At 41.3% G+C, this 12,175-nt stretch overlaps 1 protein-coding gene across 1 annotated transcript in view; it reads left to right on the plus strand.

Moving 5' to 3' along the window:
* SND1 (staphylococcal nuclease and tudor domain containing 1) overlaps positions 1–12,175 on the plus strand; it is a 423,778-nt gene that overhangs the window by 38,991 nt on the left and 372,612 nt on the right. The window contains exons 4-9 of the mRNA XM_047848727.1: positions 1,439–1,517; positions 3,917–4,077; positions 4,796–4,887; positions 5,542–5,700; positions 7,249–7,355; positions 9,641–9,731. Of these exons, the coding sequence (XP_047704683.1) occupies positions 1,439–1,517; positions 3,917–4,077; positions 4,796–4,887; positions 5,542–5,700; positions 7,249–7,355; positions 9,641–9,731 (689 nt within the window). The remainder of the gene's footprint in view (positions 1–1,438; positions 1,518–3,916; positions 4,078–4,795; positions 4,888–5,541; positions 5,701–7,248; positions 7,356–9,640; positions 9,732–12,175) is intronic.

Raw genomic sequence — 12,175 nt, forward strand, 5'->3', positions numbered from 1 at the left:
GTGTGTCTGTGTCTGGCTTCAACAGTAACCTCAGTGGAAAGGTTCTTATGATCCGTGCTCAGCCTCAGAAGCTGAGAATTCTTTTTTTTTTTTTTTTTTTTTTTTGAGGGGGGTGGGTGGAGGGGCAGAGGGAGAAGGAGAAAGAGAATCTTAAGCAGGGTCCAGGTGCATCACAGAGCCTAATGGCAGGGCTTGATCTCAATTGTGAGATCATGACCTGAGCCGAAATCAAGAGTCAGATGCTTGACTGCCTGAGTCACCTAAGCGCTCCAGAACCTGAGAATTCCTTGTAGAAATATCATTCATCTGAACTTTCTTTGGTAGGAAAAGAGGTTTAATTTGATTCTGTAGAAATTTGGACAATGCTAATGGCAAGGCATTTAGGCTGGGTTTGGGGGTGGTGTGTATATTGTTAGTGCTTATAGAAGTTGATATATAGTGTATCGAATATAAATCTCAACAGAATTTTATTCTGTGCTGACATTACCTATCAGCTAGACTCCTGTGTTTGTTTATCTGGGACCTTGTTCTCTGCCATATTAAAGATTTTTATGTGGCGATTCCTTTATCACTTTGTCTGACAAGCAGAGATTTAAGGGAATATACAGTCTGAAACCTTTTTCAATAGCATGGAAATGCAATTAATGTTTCAGGTGCCCAGGTAGAACCTAATCAGATTGGGTTTTAAGTTTAACTTCATTTTTCTTGCCTGCTGCTGTATGACAGATTAGAAACCTAGACATTACCTCTGCCCCCGTGTCTCCCAGAGCAGGAGAAAGTCTTTGACAAACGGTGTAGCTTGTCTTGGTGTCCTCTTGGAGCAGATAATAGGGCATCCTGGGAGGAATTGGACTTTCTGTGTAAAACGTGATAGACATTCCTAAACGAAGCCATATGATTGTACAGGTGTGACGACTCATTTGATTTGTTTTTAATTCCTGCTGTTCTGCTGAGCACTGTGCTAAGAGATTTACAGACATTGTGGTTTAATTCTCACAAAAAGCCACGTGGCAGGTACTCTTCCCTATTTACAGATGAATAAATTAAGATACCGAGAGACCTTGTCTAAGCTAGCAAGTGGCAGACTTTGTATTCTGCCCCAGACCTCTGCTCCTTAGGTCAGCGTTCTTTATACTCTCCTGGGCTGCCGTATATGCCTTGTTTTCCTTCAGTCCCCAAGATTGCCTTTTGCCTGGGAGATACACAGGAAAATTGGAAACAAAGTCCTAAGAAGATTTATAGACCTTTGGGTCTTTGAGAGTAGACATTTTAGGAGAAGAGGTTTTCTGAAAAACCCAACACTGTATTGCTGCCTTGTCCAATTCTCTGGCAACATCATTCTCCTTGAAGAGCTAAGGGTTAAAGTGGTTCCATTTGAGCTCTGCTGCTGCTGGAGGGAAATTTGAATCTTGTGTTTAATTCCCTTTTTCCTCCTCAGATACCAATGGGGAAAACATTGCAGAGTCTCTGGTTGCGGAGGGTTTGGCCACCCGGAGAGAAGGCATGAGAGCTAATAAGTAAGTGTTCATTACTCTTCTGTCCCCTTCTATTCCATTGTGAGAGCTGGGGTTACTCAAGTGGGGTGGGTAGTCAGCTCTACAGTGGCTTGCTGCATTTTCTTTCCTATCCCCTGGCATACAGTGGGTAACTTCTGGTGCTCTCCTGCTTTTTGGTACATTCCTGCCCCAGTGTGGATTATTCTGAGCCAGGAAGTAACTCAGCATTCATTAGTGGCATTTGACATGTATAACGCCTTTAAAAGTAGGCTTTGAGACAAGATACTTCCATTCTTTATATTCATAAGAGCCAATAGGCTATGTCTTATACCACTGACCTTCAGTTACACAGTATTTATCCATCCATTCCAAAAGATTTATTGAGCACTTACTATGTGCCAGGCTGTGTTCTGGGCACTGAGAATATAGCCATGAACAGAGATAGCTTCTGCTAACATTTTAATGGGGAGACAGACAATAACCCAATAAACAAATAAATATACAATATAGCATGCACAAGAAGTAAGTGCAATAAAAAATAAAGTGAAGTGAATAAATAGAATTCAAAGCAAAAAGCTGCTGCTTAGAAGAAGCAAGGGTAACTGATAAGGGCTCAATGGTTCTGTTTTTAAAATCAGGGAAAATTCTGTCTCTTTCCAAAGCCTTATAAGTCTGTTTAGGTCTGTAGATCTGTAGATGGTTAAGTAATAGGTAAAACTGTATTTGTTTAGCTAATGGCAGTGTGAACTTAATGGAAATGAGTATTAGTTATGTAAGCTTTATAGTACATGTATCGTGTTCAAGTTCACCAGTATTGGCTTGCAGTAGGATGGATTGCAGCTGGCTTTAATTAACACTTTAGTCTCTGAAAAGTGATATGTTACATCAGTAATTTGGAGGTTAAAGATGCTGTTTAAATCGTTAAGTCCTTGATATATTATATGTGACTGTTGTTGGTGCATAAAAGGCCTTAGGTAAATATTGCATGAACTGTACCAGTGATGGGAATGAGCAAAGGCAAGAATGTACTTTTTGCATTCTTCCTGCCTTCATAAACTTTGGGGCCAGCTCTTTCACCATACACTTCTGAGGGTCCTTCTTAACTGCAGAAAAACATTTGCTGGAGCCTATACTTGGGGAGTGAGCATGTGGGAATTTAATGAATAAAAACATTTGTCTTAGGTGGTGTTTTGGAAGCATGCTGAAGTTATATCTTAAGGACTGTTGGCATGATTATTGTTGGCAGTAGTTTTTAGGAATCCAGTTTGCAACTAGAATGAAAATTTTTAAGAAGCCCATACCTATATTGTACCATCTCAACAAAGAAATCTCCCCTGGAGTCCCAATCTTTATTTCTCTGAAGCTGTCTTTACTTAAATTCTCCTTTTCTCGGTTTCTATGTTTGCTTCTTTCTATCTCTGAAGTAATTTTTTATTGAATTCTGTTTGCAATCTTGGGTCCCCAACGATGTGACTGTCCTTTTTGGGGGGAAGGGGGACACAACAGTACTGAAGACTTCCGGCTTGAGAAATTGTAGGTCAGGGATCCCTGTTCCGGTATCCCTACTGCTCAACGTGGGAGACTGAATTTATGCATACAGCCATTAATGTCACCATTAAGGTATTGAGATTGTGGAAAGGCCCTGCAGTTCACAGTTTCCTTTATCTCGTGTGTGTGTGTGTGTGTGTGTGTGTGTTTGTGTGTGTGTGTGTGTGTGTGTGAGAGAGAGAGAGAGAGTGCGCGCGCGTGCACGCGCGACAGAGCTAGCGAGAGCATGCACTTTGTTTTTTGGTCTATCTTTTGGCTTTCTGGCTGTTCTCCTATATATTTGGTTTCTTGCTTCATGAAGAAGGAGTCTTCCATTTTCAAAGTGGAGGTTTTTCAAACTGTTTTTGCTGAGCTGGTCTTATTGAATGTGTAAGTAGTTTTGGGGTGACATCTATAATAACAGTATTTGCTCTGCATTCCCCAGCTCTGTTCTGTAGACAAGAGCAGTAAGGATGATTGTTAGTCCCTTTCTTTGTGCTGTGTCCTGCTGAGCTCTGCCTGGATTCCAGTTCCTGATTCTGGGATGGTTAAATGAAGCTGTACCCCCTGGAGTGGCTTCCCTGTGAGCCACCAACTTGTTCTCTTGTAATCACTGATGGTGGCAGTACCGAGATGTGTGTTCTTTGTATCTTCTCATTAAATGCTCTTACGAGCGAATCTGTTGTTTGAGGGAACAAGTCTGGAATCCGGAAATTGCATTCATGGTGATTATCTGGTTATAGGCTTGGGTCTGCAGCCATAGATCTGAAACGAGTGCTTTGGTATCTTCAAGGGGAGCAGATGCTGAAGAAAGAGTTCAAAGAAGAGCCTGATTTTTTTTCCTTCTTGTTGTGAACTCACTAACCCACACATGTTTATTTTTCACGTCCTAGTCCTGAGCAGAACCGGCTTTCGGAATGTGAGGAACAAGCAAAGGCAGCTAAGAAAGGGATGTGGAGTGAGGGGAACGGTTCACATACTATTCGGGACCTCAAGTACACCATTGAGAACCCAAGGCACTTTGTGGACTCGCACCATCAGAAGCCTGTCAATGGTGAGGCTAGTGGGAAAAGACCGACATGATGCAGGGTGATTTCTGTTTGCTCTCAAGTTTCTTGAGGTTTACCAAAACTATTTTACTTGGTATCTAAAGGAATTGTTAAGAGTGCAACAACACCATGGTATTTTGGAAGGTAACTTGAGTGCAGTTTACATAGGTTACATCAGGTATATTTTGACAGAAGTTAGTCCTTTGCTGGTGCAGGGTAGTAAATTGCTGGTAATTTTCCACATTGGAGATCTTCCTGTTTTCTAAAAGATGCCGCTTAAATAACATCCCTGAAATGTATATTCTGTAAAGATGTAAACACACACACGCACGCACGCACGCTATAGTTCTTGGCCCCGTTTTGAGACCCGGTTAACTACAGACTGAGTAAAATTATTAACAGATCTGACCCATTATTTTTTTGCTGGCACCTGGTACTCAGATAAGCATCCTAGCTTACGGATAACAAAGCTCAGGGATGAGCCGTGAGATCCCAGGAAGTTCAGAAGATGGAGAAGTCAGTCTAATCTGTATTCCCAGGAGTAGTTTGTAGAAGAGTCTGTTGTGTGCACACTTGTGATCTCCCAGTGCTTTGTCACTTCTCAGAGGGAGACTTTCTGAGGGTTTTGGGGAGATGAACTGTGTTAAATGCAGCTTGGTTGGGTATTGTTCATTCCTGGCATGACTTTTGCTAATGACTTAAGCTATTTTTTCTGTCACACAGCTATCATCGAGCATGTGCGGGACGGCAGTGTGGTCAGGGCCCTGCTCCTCCCAGATTACTACCTGGTTACGGTCATGCTGTCAGGGATCAAGGTCAGACCATACACTGGGCTATGGGGTGGATATAGGGTTTGTAGAAGCGTTCAGTGACAAGTGGATTCTTCTACTCTGGGATTTTGGACTTATTGACTCTTCCTAGTATGGGCCATTAACATTGACTAGAGTACTGTATACTGTAAGCTTTGCAGTGGGACTGTTCTCATTAGAGCAAATAAGATTAGAAAATTATTTTAAAGATTTTTTAAAAAACTATTTTAAAGTACTCAGTGTCTGTTTGGAGTGGGCTGTGTGGAGAGGTTGTTGAGACCCAGAGAGATGGGAGGTTCTGATGCTTGCTGAGAATGGTTTGTCTCAATGTGGGGTATCCATTTTTGATTTTTAAAAAATCAGGAATTTAAAACTAGGCATTGATGAATCTTTTCTTGGCAAGGGGTCATTTTCAACCATAATTTAAAATTTCCTCATGATAGTGACCTGAGTTTATTTGCATTACCAAGAAGTATGAGAAGATCTATTTCTAGTCACTTTTACCAATATGTTTTAAAAAAGGGGTTATAAGGCCTGATTTGAGACCTTACCTGGTTTAGCTTTGTGGAGTTTGTGGTTTTGGCTGGTTTGGTGTGGGGTGAGAGTGCCTGGCACTCAACATTTAGGCTGTACTACCCACCTACTTTACCTTTGCTTTAGTGCCCAACTTTTCGACGGGAAGCAGATGGCAGTGAAACACCAGAGCCTTTTGCTGCAGAGGCCAAATTTTTCACCGAGTCTCGACTACTTCAGAGAGATGTTCAGATCATTCTGGAGAGCTGCCACAACCAAAACATCCTGGGTACCATCCTTCATCCAGTGAGTGTGCCCATGCAGACTGGGCTGTGTGGGGTTGGATGGGGGTGGGGGAGGTGGGGTGTGCATTTGGTGTTTGATAGCCTGTGGTTTGCTTCTCTTCTTTTTCTCTGTATTTAAGAGCCACTTAAAGATCTTGGCAGGATTACCATCTGATTTTTGAGACATTTTCTAGGGAGATATTAGTTAGCTGATAGAGTTGGACAAATCTGCTGAACTACTACTCACTTTTAGAAAGTGGATCTCAACTTTTGAGTTCGTAAGAAGAGGAGCTCTTGACATTTCCTCAAGTGTTGGTCCTTGATGTTGAGAAGAGAAAGTTGCGAGGCTGCCACACAGGTGAGAAGTGGCACTGAAACGTGTGGAATAGGATTGCTGAGGTTTATATGTAGGTCTAGAAGGTAGCTTTTTATTTTTAAAAAAAATTTTTTTTTTCAATGCTTATTTATTTTTGGGACAGAGAGAGACAGAGCATGAACGGGGGAGGGGCAGAGAGAGAGGGAGACACAGAATCAAACAGGCTCCAGGCTCTGAGCCATCAGCCCAGAGCCCGACGCAGGGCTCGAACTCACGGACCGCGAGATCGTGACCTGGCTGAAGTCGGACGCTTAACCGACTGCGCCACCCAGGCGCCCCGAAGGTAGCTTTTTAAAGTATTGGTAGAACTATGATGAGGAATCCTTTCTATGGAAAAATTACTTTGTGTACCCCAGGCCTAATCCAGTTACCTCCTAACTCTGCTTTTGAGTCGGAAATAGGTTCTTTGTGTTATTTTAGTTGTGATTATCCGTTCTACCTGGGCATAGACTTTGGTAGGTGGATTTCTCCTGGAAAGGAAATGACCTTGTTTTATAACACCCAAGTGTAAATGCATTTTCATTATTGTTCCCTATGTCCAGTACAGAATAAACTCCTGTTACTCTTATTCTTTGGCTGGAGAATTCTTTCATGATGGCCGTTGTGGAAGGCTGGGACACTTGGTTTGGAGTGTGCCAGGGTCATGTCTGTTTCTTCTGGAGTACTCGCTGTCTGCCGGGGCCCTACCAGATGGCTCTGTGGCACAGTAGAATGGGAGTTGTAATTCATTGGGCAAAATGTAGCTGAAGTTATTCCTTTCCTCAGCCTGTTGTTCAGCTCTCTCCTTATGAAAAGGGGAGTAAGTGCTGATCTTAGGGAAGGAAATAATGAGGTGTAATCTCTACTAAAGATTAACATCCTCCTCTGCCCACAAGAAGAGCTATTGAAACGTCAATTCCATTCAATGCCACTAACATTTATCTTACTCCTGTTAAGTGAGAGTTACTGTGTTAGGTGTTGTGGGGATGGGAAGCCAAGGCTGTTAGGAGGGGCCGCAGAGTGGGGTGTCTCATCTTGGGGCTGGTTTCCTAATGAGAGAAACTCTACCCTCTCCTTTCCTTCCTTCCTTCCTTCCTTCCTTCCTTCCTTCCTTCCTTCTTCAGTGAACTGCAGTATAAATTGTGGCTGTTAATTTCAGAAGTCTAGAGAAATGGATTCTCTTATGCCTGCCTTCTCATGTGCCTTGTTTTTCAGAATGGCAACATCACAGAGCTCCTCCTGAAGGAAGGTTTTGCACGCTGTGTGGATTGGTCGATTGCAGTTTATACTCGGGGAGCAGAAAAGCTGAGGGCAGCTGAGAGGTAAGGTCTGTTAGGGAAGCCTTCTAGCCCAGGGATCTTATTTAGGATTTTTAGGGAAAGAAATCTAGTGGTCTTTTCTCCCCTATCTATGTCAGTATTTGTTACATTTCAATAATGGATTAAGGAAATTCCACAAAAGGGTAGGATCTTACAGAGGAGTGGTTTACTTATAAGTCTTTAGTTGTCTGATTCACTGCTGTACATTGAGGGCCTAGATTTTCACTTAGAAATTGTTCTTCACCAGATTTGCTGCTTTAATGTTTTTGGGTCACTTTTTGTCCAAGCATCTCACTTAAATTCTGGATTTTAGGCATTTGGAATGAAATAGCTTGAGGCTCGTTTGAAGATGATGCAGTCACTTACTGGCTGCTACCTAATAGGCAGGCTGGAGCCAGGGGTATGATGGAAACATAGAGCCTGTGGGTCCTAAAACAGGACCGTTCAGTGTTGTTAATGAAGCCTCATGCCCTCATTTATTGAAGCACATGTCAATTAAAAATGCTAATGCAACTATGAGATACTGTTGTCATGTTTTCAGCTTGGTGCCTCATGGTTAAAGCAGATGTAGAAGAAACTTATTTCCAGGAAAACAGTAGTCGATATTCCAAAGATTAGGTGGCTGTTTCAAGTATTGAGGTCAAGAATTTCTGGGCGTAGGTAAATTTCATTCACTTGACAGGGTAAATGGAAGACCATGAAGCAGGTAGCAAGAGTAGGTGAATAGAGATGATATTTGGGGAAAGTCCTGGCCACCATCTCCCAGGGTGCATTTAAGCAGAACACCACCAACCACTGATGCCAATGATTCACTCTCGAGGTGTGTTGTATGGCTTGTTTCAGAATCATAGAATTATAATTGTCTGGATAACTTTACATTTTTGGCCTTTGAGGTACACAGCTCAGAGATACGCAAGAACATGAATTGTATGACCATAATTTTCTTCCCTTGGATCTTTCATATCCTTCTTTGCCTATAAGCAGAAATACTTGTAACTTTTTATAAAAGTAGATTTTAATCTGGGCCATTAGATATGGCGTATCTGATTTAAAAACACCATGGTTCTATAAAATTTTTTTAGTCTTTACGTTCCACAGCTAAATTCAAAAGATAAAATACTCTTACAAATACAGCTTTCCAAATAACTCTGATTATTCTGTGATGCTCAGAATTTTTTTTTTTGTTTTCAGAAAACCCTGTAAATCCATTATTCTAAATACAATTTTTGTTGATAATTTTTTTTTGCATTAAGTTCCTGCCTCTCTTTGAAGAAAGTGAGTACAATGGCAGTAGTATCTACATGTTTTATAACATCTGTAGATTTTATGGATTTTTAAGAGGGCACATCATTAAAAAACAGGTTTAGACTAAGGAATGCAAATCATATTTCAATAATATGTGATTACTTGCCTGCTGTTTTGCATGCTGTATTTGACTTGCTTGCATTGTTAAATCTCTATCAAAGTATTTTATGTATTTTACAGCTACTACATGCTACTTTGTCTTTTTCTCCTTTTAGTTCTTCTTTTAAAAAGTGGCAGTACTGTTTTCAGAAATAATGATTCCTTTCCCTTTGACCTGTATCCGTTTATTTGTAAAGACTTGTCATTACAAAACACAAAAAGCTTATTTGTAAATCTAGCTGTTCATTGGCTTTAAAAAATTTTTGCACATATTCCATTTCCCTCTCTTAGCCTGACTGAAAAAATGCCTGATGGTTTTAGTACCATAAAACAGATTTTTGCCAACAAGTTTTTGCACTTTTGTCAGTGAACTCCTAGTGGATTTTTATCCCTTTTCTTACTCTTCAGATGTACTACAAAGGTGATTTGGTTAGCTGATAGTCTTTTTTTAAATTCAAATGGAAATTGAGCAGGCCTATGCTTTTTAAAAAAATACATTTGTTTGTTTGGATGTGGGTGTTCTTCCCACTTGAGAGCAGTTGCTCTGTGTTTGTCATTCCAGTGCGTGGCATTTACTAGTCACTGAGGAGATGCTGGATAAGCTAAAGAGCTAATTCTAGGTGGACTTGTACTGTCCGGGCTAGAAAGGCTGCACAGCTAGATCCCGGTCAGCCAGCCAGGGGCGTGTATGTCTTGGATGCCAGTTGCGGTACACTTTCTTGTTGCTTTCATACTCTGTTCTGGTTTGACCGGTGGCCTTGCCCTTGGGTGTCGTGTCTCTGAGTTAGAGAAGGATGCTGTACTCTTTGCTCCCATGGTGATGATGGGTTCCATTTGCTGACCTATTCTGTCTGAATGATGTGCATCCTTGTTTTTGTTGCCAGGTTTGCCAAGGAACGCAGGCTGAGAATATGGAGAGACTATGTGGCTCCTACTGCTAATTTGGACCAAAAGGACAAGCAGTTTGTTGCCAAGGTGAGTCATTCTCAGCGTCTTGAGATGCATAGTGGACATTGTCAGGCTAGTGACAATACAGTGATCTCTGAACCATCAAGCCAGGCCTGGAAGCATTTCTGTTGTAAGGCAAGCCAGTGGTGTGTGGATTGTGTGTGTAAGGGTTGTGTTACATGCATGTGTTTATTGCAGGGGAATTAGAAACCATAAGAACTTGTCATAAATTTGCATAACTTCATTAGGAATTCATGAGTTAAAGTTGTGGACGTTGCCACCTTGAAAGATCGCTCATATTGTCGGGCTTCTATTTGCCTAGCAAATGGCTTTCTCTTAGAGTTCCCATGTCAAAGTGTGTGTGACCTCAGGTTTCTCTTCTTTCTGTTTTGGGACTCTCGTGGTTTTGAGTTTTTTCTCATGTGATGTTTTTTTCCAGAGAGCTCTCCTGAAGTGTCCTGGGATGGATTCCTTTGACAGGAACTAGTGCTACTCAGTAGATTGTTTGGGTCCATCAGCAGTGCTGAGTGTTTTCTTCATTGCTGACTTTGGTACTGTGAGCGGTAGACCTGTTTTCCTCACTTTACCAAAGTGCTGTCATGTTTTCCAATCTATTTTTACTTTTGGCAAGAGATGCTTTAAGCTTTGTTTTCCTGAACTAAAAGAAGTTAATTAACATATCTATATCTGCTGAGAGGTGGCTGTCCCAAATGAGTTGAAGATGGAATACCACTAGGTGGCACTGTCAGCCTAAAAAATCCAGGTCTAGTTTCTCTTAGAATGGTCAAATTTTAACAGTCTCCGAGGAATTGGCTGAATTTCTTCACTTTCTTTTTTATGATGCCCAAAGCAATAAGTCACAGAGTGCTCAAGTGGCTTCCTTCCTTCTTGTCATAGGTGGTCTCCAGGCAGCTGTCAGGTTAACCATAATTGGGTCTTTGAGACCTAAGCATAATTAGGTCTTTTATCCTATTTAGGGAAAAGTTCCTGGTTGGATACTCCCCCATGCATCTTCCAAGTCTTGGTACAGACCAGAATGAACCCCTGCTTCCTTTCTGTGTGAGGACCGCACTAGCTTGGAAACTTGGACATGGCTGTTCCACCTAATTGGAACTACTTGGTTTTGCTTATGTTTCCTGTCATCTGTTCTAAGACTGTAGCTACACGGTGAAAGGGCGATCATTCACTCAGCAAGGGAGGCATGTCTTCTGTTTTTCACCATCATCACTCTGAGAGGGTCTGATATTTGTGATATAGATGAAGCTTAGGAGGGTCCCCGTATCTTGTACTGTCCCTGCTAGACCAGACCCTCTTCAGTTGAAACTGAGTTTATAGAGGGGTGCCTGGGTGGCTCAGTCGGTTAAGCGTCCGACTTTGGCTCAGGTCATGATCTCATGGTTCGTGAGTTCGAGCCCCACGTCAGGCTCTGTGCTGACAGCTCAGAGTCTGGAGCCTGCTTTGGATTCTGTGTCTCCTTGTCTCTCTGTCCCTCCCCTGCTCGTGTTCTGTCTCTCTGTCTCTCAAAAATAAATAGACATTAAAAAACAAAAAAGAAACTGAGTTTATAAGAGAAACCCAGAAAATTTTGCAGGGTTTTAGGCCTTTGCTGGTCAAGGTACTAATGCATTGCTGAAAAAAGAAATTTGAAAGAGTAGATGATTGAGTCAGTAGCTTTGTATTTTTCTTAAATATGGCTTTATTGGTAACTAGAGAAGAGCTGGCACATTTTCTCCTGGTTGTTTTTTTTGTTTTTGTTTGTTTGTTTATTTGTTTTAATCTAGGATCTCAGGATATGTATATATGTTTTGTTTTAAAACAGAGTGAGGCTTTCTTCGTTACAATGAAGTTTCATTTGTTAAAATGTCAAGTAGAGGAAATTGCCTCTAAAAACCATCTGAGGGTTAAGGGGAATAGCCATTCTCCTGTAAGTATCTTTAATATAAATTTAGGTCATTTGGATATAGGCCTGCTTCTAGAGTAGAGAGAGAAATGTAGGTAGGTAGGTAGGTAAATGGTTTCAAAACTTATTGAGTTTTAGAAATTCTTCAGCATTATTATTATTTTTTTAAATAGAAAGCATAAAAAGGAGAAGGAAAAACACTCATACTAGATGAAACTACTATCACACAGACTTTTTTTTTTTAAGTTGATTATACTGTTTATCCCAGCGGTTGACAGATGATGGCCCATGGGCCAGGCCTGGCCCTCCACTTGTTTTTGTATGGTCTGTGAAGTGTGGGTGGATTTTACGTCGAAAAAAATGTTTTGTGGCACATGAAAATTATATGAAATTTAAATTTCAGTGACATGAATACATTGGAACATAGCCATGTCTGTCCATTTCCATGTTGTCTGTAGCTGTTTTTGTAATACAGTGGCAGAGGTGAGTAGTTGTGACAGAGACCAGAATCGTCTGCAACGCCTAAAATATTTGATATCTGGCCCTGTACAGAAAAGTGTGCTGACCCTTG

Source organism: Prionailurus viverrinus, chromosome A2 (assembly GCF_022837055.1).
Source record: "Prionailurus viverrinus isolate Anna chromosome A2, UM_Priviv_1.0, whole genome shotgun sequence".
Classification (NCBI taxonomy): domain Eukaryota; kingdom Metazoa; phylum Chordata; class Mammalia; order Carnivora; family Felidae; genus Prionailurus; species Prionailurus viverrinus.